Here is a 22,673-nt window from a genome sequence, read left to right on the forward strand (position 1 = left end):
TGGGGCCGCCCGGGGACGGGCTATTCAAGAGGCCGCGGCTGACAGTTCTGCGAGATTCAAACCCTGCTCTGCCGTCACCATCTCAGGTGTCACCTCGTGGCCTGGTGCCACTCACAGCTCCGAACGAGGCGAGTGGAGAAAGCTGTCCCTGCGGCTCGGCCTCAGGGCCCGGGGCGCGGCAGGAGAAGGCAGAAAGCCAGCAACTCCGAGTCACAGAGTCACGGCTGCCTCCAGCCCCGGATGCTGGCTAGTGCCTCCCAGCCCCCCTTCCTCCTCAACGCTCCATCTCCAGGGAGTGCTGGGACCCGCAGGCTTGCTGACCTCAAGCCCCGGGCTTTCCTTACTGCAAATACACCAAGTCACAGAGGTTTCCAAGACAGGAGGAGGTTTTAAAGCACATGGAGGCGTGGGCAACCTCCATCCTAAAGGTATAGCTACTGACGGGTGGCTTCTGGAGTCACCGTCTTGGGAGCTGTGTGTCATTATGTCAATGACGATATGGGACATTTTCTAGAACTTTCAGGGTGGCTTACAAAGGCATGGCTATGGAAGATTAAAAAAAAAAATATCTCACAATCCTCTAACTATAAATAGGCTTACATCACAAACGCTATCACCTGGATTAGTCACCCACCTTGTTCTCTTACTCAAGTCTATTTCCAAAAACTGGATCTACCCCCAAGGGCTAGATGCTGGATCCTATCCAGGAATGAAGATGCCGGAGGCTCTTGGGAGGCAATTCCAGCATTAAAAAGTGGCAGCTCCTGGAGAAGGCCCCAGAGAGGGACAGTCTCACCTGGGGGCCCTCCCCCGTAAGCCCCAGTCCCGTCAGCCACACGCTGTGCCGCTTTGTCGAAAGCTTACACAAGCCGTGTGCCTTGGCAGCACGGGAAAGCAGAGGTGCTCCATTTGCCCCCTGGATCCTGACCCAGTGCCTGCTGGGTGCCACTTAATGCTCCAGTCGGGGGTTAGAGGGGCATTCGTCAGAGCTGCATGTGATGAGCACACCGCTCTGAGCTGAGCAGCTCTTCCGAGGAAGGGCACACACACAATGTCTCCGGAGCAGATGCCTGAGGAACACCGCCCGGGCTTGGGAGGCGCTGAGGACTGGCTCTGTGAGAGGAGCCCCAGCGAGCCCTGGGAAGGGGCAGTGGAAGTGTGAGGCCCGGGAGCCCTTTGGGTCCCCCCACCCCTGCCCGCCCTCATCACTGCGAGGACAGAGGGTGGGTGCTGGCCTGTTCAAAAGAAACCAGGGATGCCCCGGACTTCATGTTGTAACGGAGGGACAGAGAGGGAAGGGACCGGAAGGAAGCAGGAGGGCCAGGTCCTGGACTAGAGGCACCAGGACTCACCCCTGCGCTGCAGTCCGGCCCCTCCGCTTGTGACCACACCCCCTTTGTCCCTGGCTCCTCCCTCCCGCGTTCGCTGGAGGAGCAGAGTTCAACAGCCATCTCCTAGATTGATGGTCCCATCCCTGGGAGACAGCTGCTCCCCAAACTCATTAGGCCTGATAATAAATCAGGATGAAAGGAGGGTGACAGGCTGTGAGCGACAGACTCTGTCAGGAAGCATGACAGAGAGCAGGGTTCTGAGCGTCCACACTGACGCCGGAGACGTGGCCGGCCACCGCTAGAGACCCTTGCGCCTAACCTGGCCACGGCTGTGTGGGAGGTGTGGACAGACACTGGACAGAGCAGTGAGCGCTCCCCGACGTCTTGCTGACCGGGGCCTGCAGTTCCCAGAGGGCAGGGGTGGCCTGGTTTCTCTCTGACCCTCCCAGGCCGTGCTCAGAGAGCCCAGGGGAGGGGACCAGGGTCACAGCCCACATCCACCCGTGACCTCGCTGGAACTCACACTCCAAGGGGTAAAGAGATGCAGCGAGTTGCCGGGGAGGATTCTGTGGTGGGGAAGGAGGTGAGGGCCTGACACATGTCACATGAAGAGTGGCTGTTGGCCTTGGGTGGCACAGCTGTGAGGTGAGGAGGCAAGACAAGAGACTTCTCTTTAAATAGCTGAAGTAACAGCCCGTGTGAAAAACTTGCACTTGTTTCGTGTAACTCACAGCTCGGCTGGGACCACCCACCCACCCATGTCCAGTCTTCGGGAGCCCTGGGCAGATGGCTTAGCGAAGATACCTCCCTTCCCTTTCTGGGGAGGCCAGGTTCAAAGTAAATTTAAACCAGGACATCCCGCATGACGTCAGTGTCCCATCACGGGGACATGGGCGACTTCAAGTGTGGCGGTCAAGGTGGTGCTGGGTACCAGGTGTCCTCTCCCTTACCCAGCTAACTAGGCTCTCAGAGGCATCAGAAGAGAATCCCTGCTTTCCAGAGGCGGCCTCGGGCTCCTCCCCTCTCGCCAGCAAGAGCCGGGTAAGCAGCCCGGCCAGGAGCTGCGGGGCCTCACGGCGGTCCGCCCTCACAGCCACACTCCCCTCAGAGTGGGGCAGGGGTAGCAACACCCTTCGGAACTCCTGCCCGGGAGGCAAAGGTGGTCCCAGTTTACCAGGGGAGGAGTGAGAGCCGAGAAGCAGCGCTCAGCCTCCCCCGCTTCCTCCCCATGAGTGCCCCTCCCCTGGGGCCTCACTGGCTGCAGGGAGCCACAGGTGGGCTGGGGCCTCCTAGGAGGAGCTGACTTGCTCTTGGGACAGGGTGGGGGGATGGGCAGGGGTCTGAGGGTGGGGCCCAGGGTTCTGGCTCCAGCTCTATCCTCCACGTGCCCAAACCCATCCCTGGGTAAGTGGGGAAGGGCCAGCCTGAGCTGGGGAATGGACAGGGAGGAGCGCCCCCCGGGGCCTCCAGCAGCAGAGCAAGTGCAGCTGACACTGCACTGGCCTCTGGGCCATGGCCGCGTGGGTGAGGCCTGGGCAGGGCTCTGCTTTCCTCACAAATTCCAGGGTCTGTGTGGTGCTGGCATGAGCTGGACCGCCTGCCCGGGCACCCCTGGAGTTGGGGAGCATGGGGCAGGGCGCTCCCTGCCTGGAGGGGGGCGGGGCAGAGTGCTCCCTGGAGCCTCCCCCCCCCCCGCCCCTCTGCCCACCGCCCCCAGGATGTCCCCCAGAGGTGCTGCAGGCACCCAGGCCATTCCGGCAATCAGCTGCTGCATCCTACCTCGTCTGCCCAGAGGCAGACTTGACCTCCCTCAAGTCTCTGACCTCTGAACCTGGCCCCAGAAGTCCTGAGGCTGTGGTAGGCCCCACCTGTGCTGCCCCGGATACCTGGCTGTTTTCTGAGCTCCGTTAAGTGGCTTTAGCTTGGACACATGCGAGGCGGAGGCCATCCATCAAGGTGGCTGTCACGAGGATGGCACTCTCTTCCCCAAGCAGAGAATCAACACGCCAGGACTAATGATAATGAATGGCCGTGGTGTGCCCATCCTCAGAGCTGGATCCGGGGAGGATCTGGCACCAGCTTCCTCCTTCACCACAGTGCTGCCCTCGGAGGACGTTGGGGCACAGATGTGTCTCTCCTTAGGCTGGTCAGAGGTTGGCCTGGGCCTCCTGACATTCAGGAGGGCTGGGGGGAGCTGACTGGGTAACACCTGGCTGAGCTGCTAACAGCTGAAGACCAAGCAGTTTCAAAGCCCTTAAGCAGGAGCGGGTGACCGGGCATCTGTTCCTTAAGTAACAGGACCAACTGGGAACGGAGAGCCGTTTCGCAGGTTCCCGAGACCCACAGGGCCGGGGGTGTGAGCGGGGGCTCACCTCCGGAAGCTCTAAGGCCTTGGAAACCACCCCAGGGAGGGCGGGAGGCTACTGCTCTTCCTCTAAACAAGCTCAGCTTCTCAAGTTACACCGGATTCAACTAGGTCCTGCCACTGAACTGCGTCACCTTGGGTGGTCCCGTCCCTTGTCATTGTCTCCATTTTACCACCTTTAAAAATGGAGGTGATCACAGCGCACCTCATGGAGGACGAGACCAGATGGCGCAGTGAAGCACCTGGGCGGAGCCCGGCCCAAGCCATCCCTTAGAACGTGGAAGGCACTTTTATCATCGTAGAAACCTTATCTCCCATCCTGAAAATCCTGGTCCTGGACCAGCAGGAACCTGCCAACCCACAGTTCTCACCTGATTCTCCTTTTGCTACGAGGAGGGGACTGGGATCATCCTAGGGACCCCACCTGCCCTGGCCACATCAGGTGCAGTCATAACCCTTCCAAGAACATCCCCTGTTCTGGCCCAGGCGTCAGACCTGGGCTGCTCACCCCTGTTCTGTGAACTAAGCAGCTCCCTCTTGCTCCACGTAAGGCCAAACAAGGACAACATGTCCCCACCACTCTAGGGAGACCCTGGGTGTGTGCTCTTTCCGAACAGAGCTGAGACTGAAAAGGAACTACCTTTGGATTTCTGGGGCTCACACTGGTCCATCCTCCTTTGGCCGTCACCCTCCCACCTGAGCACAGGCTGTGGGTCGGGGTGGGGGCTCCTTTCATGCCCCCAGAAGACAGGACATACTGGCCTGTCATGCTGGGAGGAGTCCCCTTGGGGAAAAATGAGAAGTTCCCTCACAGAGGTGCTTGTCTACAAACGCATCTGGGGCCTCGGTCAGATTTTCTCTCAGGCTGTAAGACGTTCTGGGATTGCTGGTCTCGCCTGTAGTAACTCATGAAAAGTCACCTGTGTTTCCATTGAACGGAGGGAATTCAAAGCCAATCTAACTATGTTCCCAGGCTGAGTCAGCCCCTGTGGTTTCAGGATTCCAGCTCTGTGATCCTCCTGGTCACTGTCATCGTCATCATCACGGACGAAGAGAAGGACGTCCGGATAATTAACTCACGGACTGAGCTTCCATTCTGTGGCTGTATTATTTATTTCAAAAGGGGCGCCTGGCTGGCTCAGTCAGCAGAGCACGCGACTCGATCTCGGGGTTGTGCGTTTGAGCCCCACGTTAGGTGTAGAGATTACTTAAAAATATTTATCTCTGAGAACTCAGAGCAGAGTTCCTTTTTCCAAGTGTGCTGGGAGCAGGGGGCCATGGGCAAAGAGCAGGTATTTGAGTCTCTAAAGCTATCAAGTCTCAAGTAGGAAATCAAGAGTTCTGGCCTTTCCATCCCTCCCCTTCCCACACCCTCCAACCACAGCAAGTGGCGCCCGGGAGGCAAGTGTCTCCATTTTTCATTCTTACTCTCTCAGAGCAAGCTCAGTTTGTAATGGCTGGAACAGTGAAGCCGTGGGGCCTCTGGCCAGTAGCCGACTAATCTCCTTCCGAGATTGCGGCTCTGTCACCTTTCCTGAAGGCCGCTCAGTCCTTTCCTTTTGTTGTGGACTGAATTATCTCCGCCTCCAATTCCTGTGCGGAAGCCCTGACCCCCAACGAGACTGCTTGGAGATGGGGCCTCTTAGGAGGTGACAACGGTTAAATGAGGTAATAAGGGCCCTAATCTGACGGGACCCTGGTTTTTACAGGAGGAGCCAGAGATGCCAGAGCTGCTTCCCTGCACACAGAGAAAAGCCTCCGGGAGGAACAGCAAGAAGGTGGCTTTCTGCAAGGCAGGGAGAGAGGCCACACCAGAAACCAACCCTGCTAGCACCTTGATCTTGGGTTTCTATCTTCCAGAACCAAGAAAGTAAATCTCTACTGTTTAAGCCACCCAGCTTTTAGTATTCGGTCCTGGCAGCCTGAGGGGACAGAGGCATCTCTTCAGCGGTAGCTAGATGCACAGACCAGGATGGAGAAAGCGCATGGGGGAAACAAGGAGAGGCAGTGCTCCAGCGAGTGCTCAGAGGCCCCTGGGCTGCACATAAGTCCGGGAGCTCCTGGGCTGCCGTGGGCCCCATTAGCTCTGAGACACCCAGGGCTGCTTCTGAGGTTCACACTGGCCTGCGTGAAGTCCAGTTCTGTGCAGAGACGCGTGTGCAATCCCCCCACTGGTCAGAGGCCTCGCCCTGCTGATCACAAGCTGGGCCTCACCTCTCTCCCCTTGCCGGTGTCCAGGCAGCTGGCCCACGACCTCCCAGCCTCCTGGGATCATCTGATGGGCTGGCCAGCACACGTCTCAGCCACATGCAGGGCAGAGCTGTTGACAACAAAGGCTGCTCACAGAAGCGGAGTGGCCGGGCTCTTGGGTCAGTCCCGTTAACGAAAGGGGCAATTTGGCGGCCTGGGGCTGGCTTTTCAGCAAACTTTAACTGGGTACCCACTCTGCCCTGAGAGCAGGAACACAGAAACTCCAGCTTCCTCCCTTTAAAGTGCGTTTGCAGAGAGAACTTTCAGAAAACCAAGAATCAAGACAGAGATGAGACATCTACAAAAAGGTTTTCTTGGATTCCCTCCACTGGCTAAGGAATGAGAAGCCGCACACTCGATGGCCCAGGAGAGCCCCGGACAGGGGCCCAGTGACAGGGTGGGTGGGGCAATGCTGCAGGCCGAAGCTGGCTGGCTGCTCGGGGATAAGGACCCCCTTCCCGGCCCTCTGAGAAGCACTGGTTGAGGGGACAGCAGTGAGTGGCTGTGGAGGAATTCATATACCAAGCTGACATGCCAAGCCAACAGGATGTGGGCCACAGATGGCCCAGGGGGAGAAGACCCCTGGCCGCTGCTGGTGACAGGTCAGAGCAGCCCCACCACGAGGCACTCAGCTGAATCAGTCCTGGATCTGCAGTGGAGTCAGCCAAGCAGCCGCAGAGAATTTTGGGGACAGGTAAAAGCAGAGCCCTTATGTTCCCAGGTGACGGTCTCCTCCTGGGGACCTTCTGCTACTCGGGCCACCACCGCCGAGTCCCACCTCTCCCTGCTGGCTCAGTCTGGAAGACAAATCTGGGGCACTTGCTGGGGGGAGGAAGGGAAAGCTGGGCTGAGGCGCTTCATGAGGTTCGAGTCTGCCCACGGACACTCAGAGAGGCTGGTGCCTGACCCACTTTGAGGGGAGCACAGAGACGGGCGTGATGAGCACCACGCTGCTCTGAACACACAACCAGAGAAAGGAGCCCCGTGGGTCCTCGCCAGCCCAGACCGAGGAGGGCTGCCGTGCTCCAGAGCAGTCTTTATTAGAAAGAATCAGGTTTTTAATAACACCAAGTGGGGCACCCCGAGCTGAGCCAGCTGTGTGCGTCCCCAACTGGGAGGCGTCTGCAGCGGAAGCTGGTAAGGGGGGTGAAGTAATGATGCCATCTCAGCCCCTCCTGCTGGACAGCTCATGTCAGCATCCCAGGTGGGGACAGTCTACAGTCATTTGCTTGGGGGTTTAGGGCTCAGGCTCTGTGGCCACAGCTACTGGGCCTGTGGGACAGCACTTTCGGCCGTGTCTCTCCTAAGTGTCCCCAGTCTACTGGCCACCGACAGAGCGAGAACCAGGACCTAAAGAAGCCACCCCAGGCTGTTCTGTGAGATGCACCTGCTTCTCATTTCTCTCAGGCTCAAGCTTCCTTGAAAGTGGTGAGGGTGGAGGCTGGTGGGGTGCCGGGGTGCACGGGGGACCAGTGCTGGCGTGAGGCAGAGGGAAGGCTGACAGAGCCAACTGGAGAGGTCTTACTGCCAGAGCCACTGCTCCTCCCGGAGGTGGCCTGGGCCATGTCCCTGATCTCATGGCCAGCCCCAAGGGAGGCTCCTGCTGAGGCCACCTCCGGGGATGTACCGGCCAACGGAGATGATGATGGCGGGGCTGCACATCGCGGCTGTTTCCTGAGTGCTGACCCCGGCCAGGCACAGTGCTACCAGCCCTCTGCACACGATTTTGGATCCCATTTTAACTTTGCGGCTGCTCCATGGGCGGGGGGGGGGGGGGGGGGGGGTCCCGCCCCAGACAAGGAACCTGGCTGAGGCAGGCTTGGGCTGTCCGTGCACGGGACCGGCATGGAAGGGAACAACGGGGGGAGGCGCCGGAGCCGAAGCCCTGGGGTGAGTGATGGGACAGCAAGCAGGGCTGGCCAGGGAGTCGGCTAAAGCCTGCACAGCAGTCTCACCTGCCGGACGGCACCTGGGATCCGGGTCTCCCAAACGGACCTGCCAGGGCTGCCCAGAACTTATCTGGGGAGAACAAGAGATGACTCAACACTGGCACTTGTCATACAGGTTCCGACATTCTCCTGGACGAGTGGCTATCAGCAAAGGCCCACTCTGGCAGCAGGAGGCGCTAATAACCGGAGGAGGGCCACTGGCCTGAAGGCTTGGGCCGTGTCCTAAGCTGAGGGGGCCCTGCTCGGGGCGGGGCTTCTGCGGTCTTCCCCAGCCTCCTTTCAACAGATGGCAGAACAAATTCCTAATTAAGCACAAGAAGGTCTCCGGCCCAGCACACTTATGTACGATCTTCCGGCCCCTCTGGTGCTCATTCTCCCCTTTGTCTCCTAGAACCCAAGTCGGCCTACTGCCACCCCGCGCTCCCGCTCGGCTCTTTTGGACAGTCTGGGCCCTAATCTGTGGAGAGGGAAGGGGCAGAGCGCGTGGGAGTGTGGGAAAGGAGGGAGGGTCGGGGGGGGGCAGGGCCACACAGCAGCTTCTCAGAAGCAAAACGAAAATGAAAAGGAGTTTGTTACAAACTGACAACTTGGAGCAGACTGGAGAGGACAAACGGGGCTTTGGTGCTTTCTGCTTTTGGAGGGTTCTAGAAAAACCACCTGGGGTGAGCTCAGGCCAGAGGAGAGGACCCCCCCCACCCGGCCCCGCAAACATCCTGCATGCAGACCCCGGTCCTTCCTGCAACAGGGCTGTCTGTTCGCTGGTGCCTGGCAGCTCCCTGGGACTCCTCCAACCCTGTCGTCCCCTTTCTCGGCTCCCTGCCTGCGGCAGCCCCGGAACCACAATGAGGGAAACCTCTCCCACCACCAGGGAGGAAAGGGCCCAGGTGGGTCCCATGCCCCCTGCCTGGAACTGAACCCTAGGCTTGGGTACAGTCTAGAGTTTACTTAACTGGGCAATTTTTCTTTCGCTTCTGAGGGCTTTGTGTCACAGAGAGGTTAGCTTTCCAGGCGCAGGGGTCTGAGCCTCTCCGGGAGAAGAATGACTGCCTGCATGGTCACCCAGAACGCTCTGGAGAACAGGTCTGCGGAGAGGCCAGTGCCATTTGATTCTCTCTCAGATCGAAGGGAGAAAAGAGGCGGACGACTTGCAGTGACAACAATGTCACCATGCAAAAACATGAGTGTGGACGACCTTCACGTGCCGCTCTCTCCCTCAGGCCCTCGCTGCTGCCTCCCAAGGCCACTGTCACCTCGCAGGGCCCAGGAGCCTGAGGGAGGGAGACGCGGAGCACCCCGCTGCAGTCCCTGGGGCTATCCAGCCTTGCTGGCCGGTGGGAGGGGGCTCTGGTTGGGAGAAGGGGAGGCAAAATGCCGTCACAGGAGGCAGGATGGTTCCACTCTGAGAGGAGGAGAGGGCTCCGAGAGCAGTGTGGGAAGGGGGCAGGGGCTGCTCTGAGACGCCTGGGAGGCCCCCGGGGCCCTGCTGGCAACCGAAGCTCAGTGCCTTCTCTGCAGGAGGAGCTGAGTCTGGAGGGGTCTCCCACCCTGTACCGAGACACTCACTCTTTGTCTACCACCAGCCTCCTCCCCTCCCTCTTCACAATCTCCTCCCTTTTAATGAACGTTTCGCTCACCAGACGCAGGGCGGACTTGGTCACGCTCAACAAGCTCAGGGGTGTCACGGAAGCTATTAACCGTCACTGTCTGGGCAGCCCTCTCATGGGCTGACGCCGGGATCCATCACGCTGGCTGAAGCACAGGAGGCCCCCCCACCTCTCCCCACCCTGCTCCTGCCCTCCCGGGTGAGGACCACTGAGGCAGCAGGTCAAGGACAGCCGGTCCCGAGTGGGGGAGGGGCAGGACTTTCGGGACTCTGGGGCCTGCTGCCGGGAGCAGAGGAGCGGTGACAACAGAGGTGGGCCAGGCAGACAAGAGGGGGCACACTTTAAAGACTGCTTTACTGAGAAAACTTTTCCTAGGTCACTAGGGCTTTCACCTACTTCCTGTGAGCAGACTCATAAGGAGAAGGGCGGACAGCAGGGGTTGTGATCCTTGCTGATCCCAACTTTGGGAGGTAAGCCCTCCTGGGACCCACAGGGGCTCCATTCCAGCACCTTATCCTTGGAGCCAGCGTGAGCCTTGTGTTCTAAAGTTCTCATTTTTCCCCAGGTGGTCATGCTACTTTAACCTGGGGCTTTGAAATGTGTGAATAAAATCTGCAAACCGCACCGCGGCGGTGCATACAGGATTGGACCAGCTGAGTGGGGAAGACCAGGAATCCCGCTCCACCCAGGCACTGGACAAGTGTCCTCCTACTCCCTGACTTGGCTGGGTGATGAAGGACAGGCGTACCATGTTAGAAGCCTCAAGGCTAGCATAGCGGATGACGCAGTCCTGCTCTCAATTCCGTGTAAGGAAGGACCAAGGTGGAAAGAGGCTACAGGCTGCCGAGTCGGGCTCAAGACAAGGCAGGACTTCCCAGTGCTGACAACCATCCCTTCTGAGCGGGGCAGGGGTCTTCCCCGTCGTGAGCTCCCGGCCAAGAGGCCAGCCTGTGTGCATGCTTGCGGAGCCTGCCCTTGCGGGAGCGGGGACTACGCTGGATGACCGCCATGGTCCCTCCCGACTGAAGATGCCAGGAACCCCGGCAATGGCTCCTTGTACTGGGATTCTATAATCCTGAGCAGGATGTGCGAGAACTACTGGAAATCATTTTTATCAGAAGCTGTTCTGTGCTCGTCAGGATCCAGTGTTGAGGGATGGCGTGGAGTGAGGAGCAAGGTGCACCCTGAATCCCGAGGAGGGGCGCTGGGGCAGATGCAGTGGCAAAGGGAGCTAGAGAGGAGGGTCAGGAGGGAGGAGTCCCAACCTCGGCTTCCTCGGGAACCTCTGTGCTGGGGCAAGCGAGGTGCCGGAGGCTGGGCAGACACCCTCTGCCAGGCCTCTCAATTACAACAGCAATGGTATTCTTTGCTTTTAGAACAAAACAGGAATACAAATGATCCCAGAGCATGTGCCGGATGATAGGGACCCCACACCCTCCTGTCTCCGGTCTAGGGGGGCTCAGCAGCTGGGGCCTTCCGGGATGGTGCAGAGGAACGAATGAGCTCCCTACCACAAACCTGCTTTGGGGGACAGACCCCCAAACCACCCCCGAGGACGATGGTGCTCTCGCTCAGGAGGGCATCAGTCAGAAGGCATCCTGGATGGGGTGTCTTTTCACGCCCCACTGCCGGCAATGCAGAGGCGGTTGCCACAGGCCACTTGGGTTTATGGCTGTGCCACTCTCGTGCCCTGAGGGAGCAGAGCCTGACCCGGGGCCTTCAGGAGCCCTGGCCTAGCCTGGGGGGACCGGAGAGACCCCGCATGGGCTTGTGAGAAAGGCCGGGCCGAGCTTGGGCTCCGTCCACACTATGCGATCTTCGTCGGGACTGTGTTTCCCCTGCCCCGCTCCTGGCTCTCGGGAGTCCCTGGAACCCCCGCCACCTTCCAGCTGTGCCGTGAGCACACACAGCCGTCCTGGAAAGTGTAAGGAAGGGACGCGAGGAGAAAGGGCAGACGCGAGAGGTCTCTCACTCACCAACCCATCTCATCAGGGAGGTCAGGATCTGCAGGTACTTGGTCTTCTGGACGTCAAAGAAGGTGAAGGGTCCGAGGAGGAGAGTGAAGACAGCCTGGGTGACAGAAACAAGCGTGAGGGGGTGCAGGGGCCGGGTGCACGTGGCACACGGCACGTGTGTATCGGAGGACACGCTGTCCACGTGGCCTCTGCCCCGGCAGCTGGTCCTAACCACGATATGCACCTGGGCCAGTGGAGGCTCCCCGGGAGCCAAGAGCATCGAGTGGGGAGTTCCCAGGGGTGCAAGAGAAATCCAGAGCCGTGCTTCTGGGCTGTTCCTCAGGCCTCCTGTCCTGAGACAACTTTCTGGGCAAGCCCCAGGCATCACCCCAGGGACATCACCTGCTACTTCTCTTCAGCAAATGCTCAGGGTTCCCGGGCCCTGCACGGAGCCGGGCACGAGCCCCGCTGAGGGGTGAAACAGCAGGAAGATGAGGATCTGAGAGGAACCCAGGCGCACCCTGGGCCCCCAGCTCTACGGGGCAGACAGCAAACAGGGAGGAGCGGATGCAGGGGCCCCGACAGCGCAGTGGAGCGGCCCCGACAGCTGTGCTGAAGGTTCAGAGGAAAGGACTGAGCAGGATGTCGTTAATCAGCAAAGTTTATGACTTGAAAGAAGGGAAAGCCTGGCGAGCCAGAGCCAGCGGCTTCCGGGGCAAATCTCTCAGAGGACCATCCTGGACCAAGAGGGGACAGGACCACAGCCAGGAAAAGTGGGACTTGAATTCGGGGCTCAGTGCTCTTCCCCTGTGGGGAATAAGGAAAACCAAGTGGTTACTTAGAAAAAAAAAGATTCAAACTCTATCTCAGAAAACCAGTCTGTGGGAAATCTGGACCCTCTCTGCAAAGGAAAATGGGGGTAAGCCTGGCACAGCAGAGCCAGGCTGGGGGCTGAGGGAAGGTTAGGATTTCCAATGCCAAACTGGTTGCTGAGGGAGCAGAGGAATTAAAAGCTGCTGGTTGGAGTTATGATGATGGTACCATTTCCAATCTGCCACTCGGAAGCAGCAGCGGAGGCAACAGACCTTATTAACATTTACACTGCGCCATTTTATCATGTTAATGCTAATGACACCCGCCAGAGGTACAGCAGGCGGCGAAGGCCCGAATATGGGGAGCAGGGCCCACTCTGGGGAGTTGGGCTCTGGCCCTGTGACCTGGGGGGAGACATCACAGCTGCTCAGCCTGGCGGCCAGTCCCCGCGGCTCCCTGGCTCCCCCGTGACAGGGTGACAGGCGGGCGGGTGCTGGTGGAAGGGGGGCTGTGCCCGTCCCTCTCCCACCCCCATCCGCGAGGACAGCGGGAAGTGGAAGAAGCTGTGACCTCTTATCCAAGTCCATTATCACTGTGAGGATGACACCAAAGACTAAAGTACCGCTTAAGGGGAAGGCTCTAATTAGCTGGGGGACGAGGCCTCCAGGCAGGCTCCAGGGCTTGGGAGACTTCTGGAAAGGGCTTTCTGCTGGGGGCCTGGAGCCAGCTCTGCTTCCTCTAGGAGGAGGGGAAGCGCCATTAGGCCAGGGGTGCTTGGGGTGGGGGTGGGGCGGCGGGGGAGGTGGCGTCCCCTGCAGGCCGGACTCAGTGAGGCAGAGTCAGCAGCTCCACACAAGCCGGCATGCAGCACCATCAGCCCGTCCTTTAGGAAAATAACCACTTTAGGGAGACTTCAACAGAATTTCTTTCTTGAAGGCAGGGAGAGGGAGAGATCTTGAGGAAGAATATATACAAAGCCACTGGCCACAAATGTTTCCAAACAACCGTGGGCTGCTCAAAACTGGACTCCTGGAGTGCCCTCGGCAGGTGTGGGGGCCTCCCCTCCGACCTGCGGTGCCCACTGCACACACGCTGGACATTTTCTTAGGGGCAGCTTATGTGGGAGGTCGGAGCTCATCTCTGAAGCCTAAAGACTGGTTTTCAGAAGGTTCTACTATGTAAAACCGAGGTGGGGAGGTAGGAGGGGAGGTGGGGGGGCAGGGCGCTGTGCAGCGGAACCAGCCCCAAAGGCAGGCAGGGAATCCTGCTACTGCAGCCTGCCAGGTCCTCTCCCAGATGCTAGATCCGTCTTCATCCTCCTCCCTGGCAGCTGTTCACCAAGATCCTTTGACACAAGAGGATGTATTTCATAAAACCCTGTAGGGTGAGATCCCAGTCCCCCAAGAGCTTCCCTCTTTTTAAAGACACTAAGCATACAGGCACATCTGAAAAAGGTCGAGCAGGAAGTGTACGTGTGATGCCATCCGAGCGGTGGGGAGCAGGACGGCAGAGGGGCTCAGAATGAGGGTCCACCCCTGCCTGGCCCTCCCACATCGGGTTCTAGGGACAGCAGTGGGGCCTGGAGGTGGAGGGTTCTTTTGGAAGATTTGGTCAACAGCTAAGACACCCACGGCGGGCTGGTGGCCGGGATGTGGTTCTGGGAGCACAGACTGACCACACCACTCTGCAAGCGGGAAGCGCAGGGCCCGCGTGGTCAGTGCAAATGTGCACAGACCGCCAACGGCAGCCCTTGCACGGCCGCTAGCTCACGCATCGGAGGGAGCCCAGACCAAGACACACGGCACAGGCTAGGGCTAATTAAGGAACAGGTGTCCTCTGCAAATTAGTTAGAGCCAGACTCGGCGCCCACAGGGGCCAGCGTCCAAAGCCGGAAAGGACGCCTCGGTGCGGCTGCCAGGTCTCTGGGAGGCAAGGGGGTGTGGGCGGAGAAACGGCCCCCATGTTCCCAGGGTCTAGCAGGGACGGAGTTCATCTCTGAATGCTGAACAGCCAACCGTGGCACCTTCTGTTTTCCCTTTCCTTTTTCAAAAAGAAGAGATAAAAAGCCAAGAGACAGCCTATCCTCTTGGGTCTTCTCGTCTAGCCCATACGACATTATAAATTAGCTGGCTCCTGAGCAACGGTCCAACCCCCAAATGCCGCTGATCAGTTCAAACTCAGCCTCTGTTCAAGGACTCTCCGAGCCCAACTCATTCCAGGAGGCAGGGACAGCAACTGCTGCAGCCAAACGCGTTCCGGAAAAAGAAAAAGAAAAAGAAAAAGAAATACAGAACAATTCTTTGGTTTCTAATGAAATCTTCAAATTGGTCGCCGGGAACAAAGTCTGAGACAGACCTGGGAGGGTGCAAATGGGGCTGCTCGGGTCTCTTCTTTGGGTCGGTGAGTTTAAATGTGCACCAAAGGCCCCATGGCAACCTTGCCAGCCTTGATGGACACAAGGCAGCTCGCGTTGCTAAGGCCCCACCAGCAATGCTTGGGCATGGCTTTTACAGTGTCCTGGTGGCCCTCCGAATTTAACTCGGTGTCTACAGTTCCATCCAGCTGCCTCTCTCCTGCACCCCCATGTAGGTTAAGCACACCCCCACTCACCTCCAGCCGCTCCGGCTCCGAACTCCCACCAACCTCTGACTCCTTCTTCACTCTCTGTACTAGTGTGTGACTTAAAACCACAGAAGGGCATTTCTCACAGTTCTGGGGCGGGGTGGGGTGGGGAATGGAGCCCAGAGCGTGGGCTCCTGACCTCACCTGGCTGGGGCTGTGGTGGGGACCCCCAGGGGAACTTCACAGAGAAAGTGACACCTCAGGTAAGAGCAACCAGGGAGGCAGAGTGCTGGGGAGAGTTCAGGACTGTCCCCGGGGGGTCTGTCTTGATCCCTTCGTCCCTGCCCTCTCCTTCCTGGGCCCAGGGCCAGCTGGTGCCAGTGTCGTTCCCCATGCTCAGCCCCAGCCACACCTGCGTCTTTCTTGTTCACTTCAGAAATGACAAAGTCCAGGGACCCACGATCTGGTTCCAGCCACCTTTTTCAACCTTGTCTCTGAAGACACCACCCCCAGAACCTACTCTCCAGCAGCCCTGGGCTGCAAGTCCCTGATGTGCCCAGAGCCTTCCTGCCACTGGGCCTTTGCTCGGCAAGCTCCATTTCTGTTGGCCCAAATTCTGCCACCAATCCCAGTCCAAAGTCTGCTCCTGCACCCCGTTGTTGTCTTCCACTTCCCCTCCCTGGAATCAATCATGTTTCCCCCAGGATCCCTCGCCGGGCAGCAGCTACAGCTCCCGCACATCATGTTCCCACGGTGCTGGGCATGGTGCCCCCCACGGAGGGCTGACCCAGCTGCACGTGCCCCAGAGGACAGGGCTGGCAGGAGGAGGCACAGCTCTGCCAGAAAAGAGACCCAATGGCAAGGGAATAGATCCCAGCCCTCGGCCTGCCTGAGGAGGGAAGGGAATCCCCTCCTCAAAAGCAGTCTGAGAGATTTGGGAAAGGCCGGCGTGGGTTGCACTCGGTGATTTCCAGGACACGATGGTGGCTTTGCTGAGACCCTGAAGGGCAGATGCTCATGCCCACACGTGCCGGCTGGCGTCTGGGAGCTGAAGGCTAGCCGCTAACTTAAGCCACCACTTTCCTCTTGGGAGTGGTTGGGAGCTGTGTGAGCAGCCAGCCCTCAGCTATGGGAGAAGCACATGCTACGTAAGAGAATGGATCTTTCCACCAGAAACTCTCAAGTCAGAGCTGCTAAGGGTGAGCCATGCTCACCACCTGCCTCCCTCTTCAACTCCACCTCGTTTCATCCACAAAACCAGCCCAGGCCTGGCTGTGGGCTATACGTCTACCTCGACCCTGTCTCCCTGCTGCTGGTCCCACCGACCACAGCCTCATGACAACGCTGTCCTGGGGGAACCTCACCACCCAATGCTGCCGGTCCCCCGCGCTTTACACAGTGCTCACGCGTGCGGTTTCGTGTCAAGCTCCTGGCCATCTGTGAGGTTGCCAGGCAGCTGACAATGCCTCATTTTAGTGATGAGGGGGCCGAGGGACCAGGGAGGTGTGCTGACGGTAAGAAGGCGGCTGAGGGGAGTGAGTGGGAGTCTCCTGACCCCGTCCCTCTGACTGATACGATCCACGGCGCATCCCATTAGAGGCTGTTTTCCCGACACCTCCTGTCCCCACATTGCACCACTTCTCAGCCTCATACCTTTACCCTGGTGAACCCACCCGCCCGGCACGGAGTTTCACGCTCCACCTCCCTTACTCCCATTGTCTTTGAAGCTCTACTCGGGGACCAGTCTCCTCCGCACGGAGCTCCTCTCTTGGGCTCCTGACTGGATCACCAAACACACGGTCGGTACCACATTGCCTAATTCTGGTAGGTTCTGAGTTGCTTTCTCATGGGTTAATTTTGTGTGTCCCCCCACAGCCCCAGAGTGCGAGCAGCATGATGGCAAGGCCTGCATCCTCGTTCACCCCAACACCCAGGGAGGCTTGGCACGTGTGAGATGCCCACTGAACACCTGCAGAATACAGTGAATTTGGTGGGGAAGTGCCTGGTGGAGAGGTGTAACCCCACAGCAGGGGGAGAGGCAACCCCAGTCTTGCTGACTTGTCTTGTACCCTCTCCCAGTCCCTCCTGCCACGGGCAGTGTCTGAGCTCACCGAGGGCACAGCTCACAGGTAGGCAAGCCACCTGCTCCGCCTGAGAGTGGCTCACTGTGTCAGGAAAAAACTCTTTTCCTCAAACAGTTGTGAAATCAACATGCTTTGATTTAGGAAGAGCAAACTGAAACAGCATTTGCTCTGAGTGGACCCACTGGTTTTAGGAGAGAATGATATTCAGCCCTAATAAGGAGAAAAGGACCCTCTGAGAAGAGCCCGGGGCTCTCGGCTGCCCTCCATCAGCCACCTCTCCCTGGACCCCCAGCAAGGAAGGGGCTTGGACCCCAGTGGGCTGTGACCGCTCTGAATCCGCCCGGCCCCCAGAAGGGGTGATGTCTTAGAAGAAACCGAATGTCAAGAACCTAAAGGTCTTCAAAGCAGGGACTCTTTCCACGTCTTCCTCTGGGAGACAGTGGATTCATAATTCCCAGTCACAAACCGGCCACCCATCAGTTCTTCTTACAAAACAAAATTAAAGCCCCAAATCCTGTTCATGGTCATCTCTTCTCCTGCTGGGAAGATGTGCAGTGACCTGCAGCTTCTAATCAGAACTTAAACTTGGGTGAAATTCAACAAGACCCATAGTCCATCTCACCTCCCTCGAAAAGGAGCAAGGGCAGGGAGGGGGTCGAGAGAGAGAGAGAGGGGGCCTGCTGTTCATGGAGGAAAGGGAAGGCAGGAGAGGAAGATGTGCTAAAGAGACGACCACCCTACAGAACAAATGTCCGAAGACCCTCTGAGCCAGTCCACGGGACAAAGACCGATACACCAATTACCTCCTGCAACAAGGGACAGTGAGAAAATCTAGCAGAGAAGCAGTTAGCTGACCGTCGATCCAGCCAGGGAAAGCTCCCTCAAGGCCCTGTCCCCCAACCTACTCAGCAAAGGGGCAGCATCTGGTGGGGACAAAGGCCAAATGGTCAAGGAAGCCAGCGGTGGCCAGCAAAGCGCAATCCCTTCTGTGTGTTCTCTGGTTCCCGGGGCGGAAGAAAGCCTGGAACTGGCACTACCATGAACACAGAGGAGGTGGTGGACCGGGGGGACCTGCTGGATGGCCAGTTCCTGGCGTGCCTGATTTATTTAGTTCCTCTAAAAATGAGGGCTTTGGGGCTCATCTGCTTATGGCTCCCACAGTGCAGAAAGATGGAGCTTCCACGAGACCAGGATTCAGCCACCAGCAGCTGCCTCTGCACACCACCCATCGGCTCCCGGAGTGTCAACATAAAAGGCGAGCTGATCCACTCGGAGCCTTCCTGGTCTAGGGTTTGGGGTGGTGTGGAGGCCTTGATTTCTCTGTTAATTTAGCCCAAGTGATGAAGTAACAAGTCTTAGGACGTGGAATGCCAACACATTGCCCGATCTGCCCTAAACACGTGGGGATCCCCAGGGGCTGACTATAGAATATGTGGTCCTGGCACGCACGAGGCTCAGGCTGCTGGTTCCGGCAGAGGCGGGGACGCGCTGATGGCTCAGCTGAGCTCTGGAGAGATCCTGGAGGCTATCTCAAGTGACAAAGGCAACAAGAGCCCAGATTACAGGGCGGCCCTGGTTCCAGGGCACCAAGGGTTAAGAGTTAATTGGGGTTAATGACAACGCAGCATGAACCCATCCCTAAACGGGAACTGAACTTTCAAGGCGTCCTTGAAGTGCGGTGAAGAAGTGTTCAAGGATTCTATTTTTATTTCTCAAGTGGCTGTGCACATTTCAGTTTGGGAGTTTTTATTTTCCCAACTTGAATGACAATGTCTGGGGATTCATCCACAAAAAAGGAGAGATCGGAGTCAGCAAGGGACCTCAGAGGGACCACAGGCTTCAGGGCTGTGGGCACTGGGCCAGGGTTTGCCTCTGGCGCCGCCCTGGCTAACCATGAGACCCCGCAGTGCAAGTGAACCTCTCAAAACATGTCACGTGTGCACAGGTGGCCAACAAACATCAGCCCTGGCCATGATCCCCGATGGTACTGGCACACACCCACGTTCTCACACCCCATTGGTCCTCCAGACACCCCAGGTCAGGGAATCCAAGTAGCAGGGGCCAAGTGAGGACCTCCAGCCAAAGAACATCAGGTTGCTTCTATGCTTAATGGACTTCCATCACCTGCACCCAAGTGCAATAATGGCCCAAATGCTCTGTGGGAGCTCAAGTTCTTCCCAACCAGACAGAAAGGATCAGCCACCATGCAGAGGACGGTGAGAGCCCGACAACAGGTGTGCGTCTGAACCCGGGGCGGCAGCCTCTGTGCACCAAGCTCAGTGAACCATTATCACAAAACCCTATGATGGGATGCATCACACCATCTAGAGTCCACAGGATCTAGATCCACAGGGATCAGTGCTTGCACATGAAACTCCACGAGAAGGGGGTTCTCCCACAGGGCAGAGCTCAGCAGCCACCTTCTGAAGGCCCAGCCCAGTGAGGGGCTGGCCCAGAGCACGAGCGGAGCCTTGCCGTGGGAGGGGGCTCTGCCAGGACAGGCTGCTGGGCTTCAGACACCAGCCCAACCATGATGGAGATGCCGCCGGCCCTTCACCTATCCAACCCTTGAGTTTTGTTTCCCTGGGGGAGGAGGAGTAATGGAGACAGATGGAGCACAACCTCCCATCCACAGCACAGATGAGCATCACCCCCCACCCCCTGAAGGTGCTGCTGAGGGCAAGTTACCGCATCTTATTGTCCCTGTGCCACCACCACCCTCACCTAGAAGGGACTGGGAAATGCTTACTGAATGGACCGAGAAATGGAAGACTCAGGGAATGCCTGAAAATAAAAATGGAGAGTTGATGCCTAGATATTCTGAAGAAGTATGTTTCTGGAGCACATACCCTTCTCCAGCTATCACCTCAAGATGTCCTGCAGCAGAAAACCAAGTCCACGCACGCCAAACGGTTCAACCCCACTTGGAAGGCGTGAGCGCAGAGACATGTCCTACCTGCAAAAGGCAAGTGTGCACTTGCTGGAAGAAGCTGGAAGAGGCGCTTAGTGGCCCCCGCACTACAGAACAGAGGCAAAAAACCAATCCTGCACGGCAGCCAATCAGACCAGGATTAGGAGGTCGGCCAGGAGGAGAGGAGGAGAGACTTGTCCCACTGCCCGATTAACTGGGAAGAGGATAAAGCTCTGAGGTGCCCTCCCTGCAGAGCCACATGCGGGCCAGTGAGGTCGCACCCGAACAAGTTCTGCCAAACTACTGGTGCAAACCTTGTCTCAACACTGGGGAGCTGCTGGGAGAATGATTTCAAGAAGCCACGGATGGGGCAGCAGCTCCCAACCTTGCACATGCAGACAGCTCCCACTGTCACAAGCCCAGAACGCCCCCGCCTGGTGGCTGGGAACGGGTCGGCACAGAAGAGGAAGGATGAGAACCTCCTGGACAGAGCGGTTGGAATTGCTCCCGGGAGGCCGGCAAGCGAACGGCAGCCATGACACAGGCTGCGTGGGATAAGCACTCCCAGACCGTCCGTACCAGTTCCAAGGGGGAGGGCTGGACGCAGGGCTGTCCTGGCCCCTGGAGTGCTGCTGGCTGATACCCGGGGAGCCTGGGTGACACCAATCCCAGCCCTGTCAGCCTGGAGATGGCCAGGGCACTCACAAGGCACTTCCTGGGCTCTGTTACTCCCCAAACACACCGACTGGAAGGCTGCCTGTGACCGTCTGACAGCTGAAAGCATCCCCAGGTCCCTTCCTCCAAACCTCCTGCTTCTCTTTTCTCAAGGCAACTGGAAACAAAGCAGACCTAGGAAAGGACCCAAAGAACCTCCTTCTCTGAACCCTCTGCTCTAAACATCCCCTGCCCTACTTAGATGAGATAGAAATCTTCAGTTAGGGACCTGAGGTTTGTAACCTATCTTTATGGTTTGTCCTCTGGGAGGCCAAAAAAAGGAAAAAAAAGAAAGCACATCTCCACCTGAACCCATGGATGGCAAAAAAGAAAGATCAAGAAACTCATCCTGGAGCCTGGTTGCCGAATGCGGTGTTAAAGATGTGTGGGACAAGGAGCTTCCTGGGAGGGAGTGACAGGTTACAACCCACAGCAGGGCCCCCTCAGTACCCGGAGGCCTGGCTGTGCACTGCCAGGAAACAGCTCACATACGGTGATGGCCACGGGACGCAGACTGAGTCTTTCCAGAACGCACGCTGTGGCTCCCAGGCAACTGTTTTCACTATCACGTCATAATCTCTGGCCCCAGACTCTGGGATAGGGACAAGTCCCACATACCTGGTCCAGGTGTCCCCCTACCCAATCATCTCCAAGCCCCCAGCTGGGAGATGGTTGGGGCTGCATTTGGAGGGGATGCTATCGGCAGGGAGAACTGTGCCCACAAACAGGCCATTCTCACCCCAGAGCCTCCCCCTGCCTCTGAGCCGTCACCCAGAGAAGGCTTTGCCTTGGAGACAAGGGAATCCACACCACTAACACCCCGAGTGCCCACACACAGCACCTTCCATCGAAGACCTCTTCTTGACCCCGACACCCTGGGAATTGGTTACTGGCTCCAGTTTAGAAAGCTGAGCTAAAGGGGATAAAGTAACTTGTCAAGACCTTGTAACGACCGAGACGTGGCTGAGATCAGAACTTAGGCTGTGTGTTCAAGGCCAGCCCCTTTCTTTGGGCATCTACTGCCTCCCTGGGTTATGCCCTGGAGAAAGTCTCTCCACCATCTCCACCCCCAGCAAAGCTGCCTCCCTCAGGGGCAGGGGCGGAGGGCTGGGCCGGCCCGGTGGCGTCAGCCTGGCACAGCTGCTGTCCCCCTCAACCCCTATTGGAGGATAGGCCTGCGCACCTGTGTTGTCTCTTTCTCTGCTGAAAAGCCAGATGGTGCCCGGTGGTGGGCAGAGTTCCAAGGATTTGGTGCCAGAGCTGTAACCCTTGTGGTTGGGGGGGGGGATAATAAATATTGTGGAAAACCCACATAGTCACTCACCTAATGATTATATGCCATCAGGCTTATTAAGGGCAGCCTGGCTCCTCGCAAGCATGAGAGAGAGGGATGGGTCCACACCCACCTGCCCAGGTGAGAAGACAGAGGCCTGACCTTGACCGAGGACGGCTTTAAGGGTAGTGATGACAGGAGGCGGACCGGACAAGGCGGTGTGTGTGAGAGCAAGGCAGGGGGCTCTGCCTGGAGAAACACCCCTGCGTTTGGAGGTGGCCTCTGTCCTAACACTTCACTGCTTGCATTTTAGGCATCAGTGAGGAGGTGGCAGAGAGATGGGGGAGCCACCCTAGACTTCCTGGCATGTGGTCAGCTCCTGACTGTTGCCCTCTGCCTTCAGCCCCCAAAGACAGGGTGCCCCTAAGGCCATGCTGAGGGGTCACTTTGTCCCGGCAGTGAGGCACAGAAGATGACCCGTGCCTTTGGGAAAAGAGGAGGAGCCAGCGGGATGTGGAATTTTTTTGGCGGGAGCAGTGGCTGTCAGCCATGATGAACCGTGGGCATCAGCAGCCCCAAGGGCTTACGGAGGGATTGGACCCGTGCCGGCCACAGACCCCGCGGGGGCAGCACACCCGAGTGCTCGTGTTCATGCAAATGTTCACACAGCAACTGCCCTCTGTGAGGCCTATGCTGGTTCCAGACGTGTAGGTCAGGTACAGCCCTGACCTCGAGATGCTCACAGGGAGACCAAGTAACCGAATACACACGGAAGTCCAATCATCGCCATGGCAGGGGTTGGGGGGAGAGTAATGGCCGCAGGTGTCTTGAAAGGAGGCCCCTGAGTTCAGGCCAGAGTCAT

At 58.1% G+C, this 22,673-nt stretch overlaps 1 protein-coding gene across 3 annotated transcripts in view; it reads right to left on the bottom strand.

Annotated features, from left to right (window-relative positions):
* Positions 1–22,673, bottom strand: part of TMEM104 (transmembrane protein 104) — a 54,627-nt gene that overhangs the window by 5,056 nt on the left and 26,898 nt on the right. For all 3 annotated transcript variants that reach the window (XM_073886180.1, XM_025859755.2, XM_073886181.1), the window contains one exon: positions 11,476–11,569. In XM_073886180.1, the coding sequence (XP_073742281.1) occupies positions 11,476–11,569 (94 nt within the window). The remainder of the gene's footprint in view (positions 1–11,475; positions 11,570–22,673) is intronic.

Source organism: Callorhinus ursinus, unplaced genomic scaffold, assembly GCF_003265705.2.
Source record: "Callorhinus ursinus isolate GAN/ISIS: 27379988/994484 unplaced genomic scaffold, GSC_fseal_2.0 scaffold68, whole genome shotgun sequence".
Classification (NCBI taxonomy): domain Eukaryota; kingdom Metazoa; phylum Chordata; class Mammalia; order Carnivora; family Otariidae; genus Callorhinus; species Callorhinus ursinus.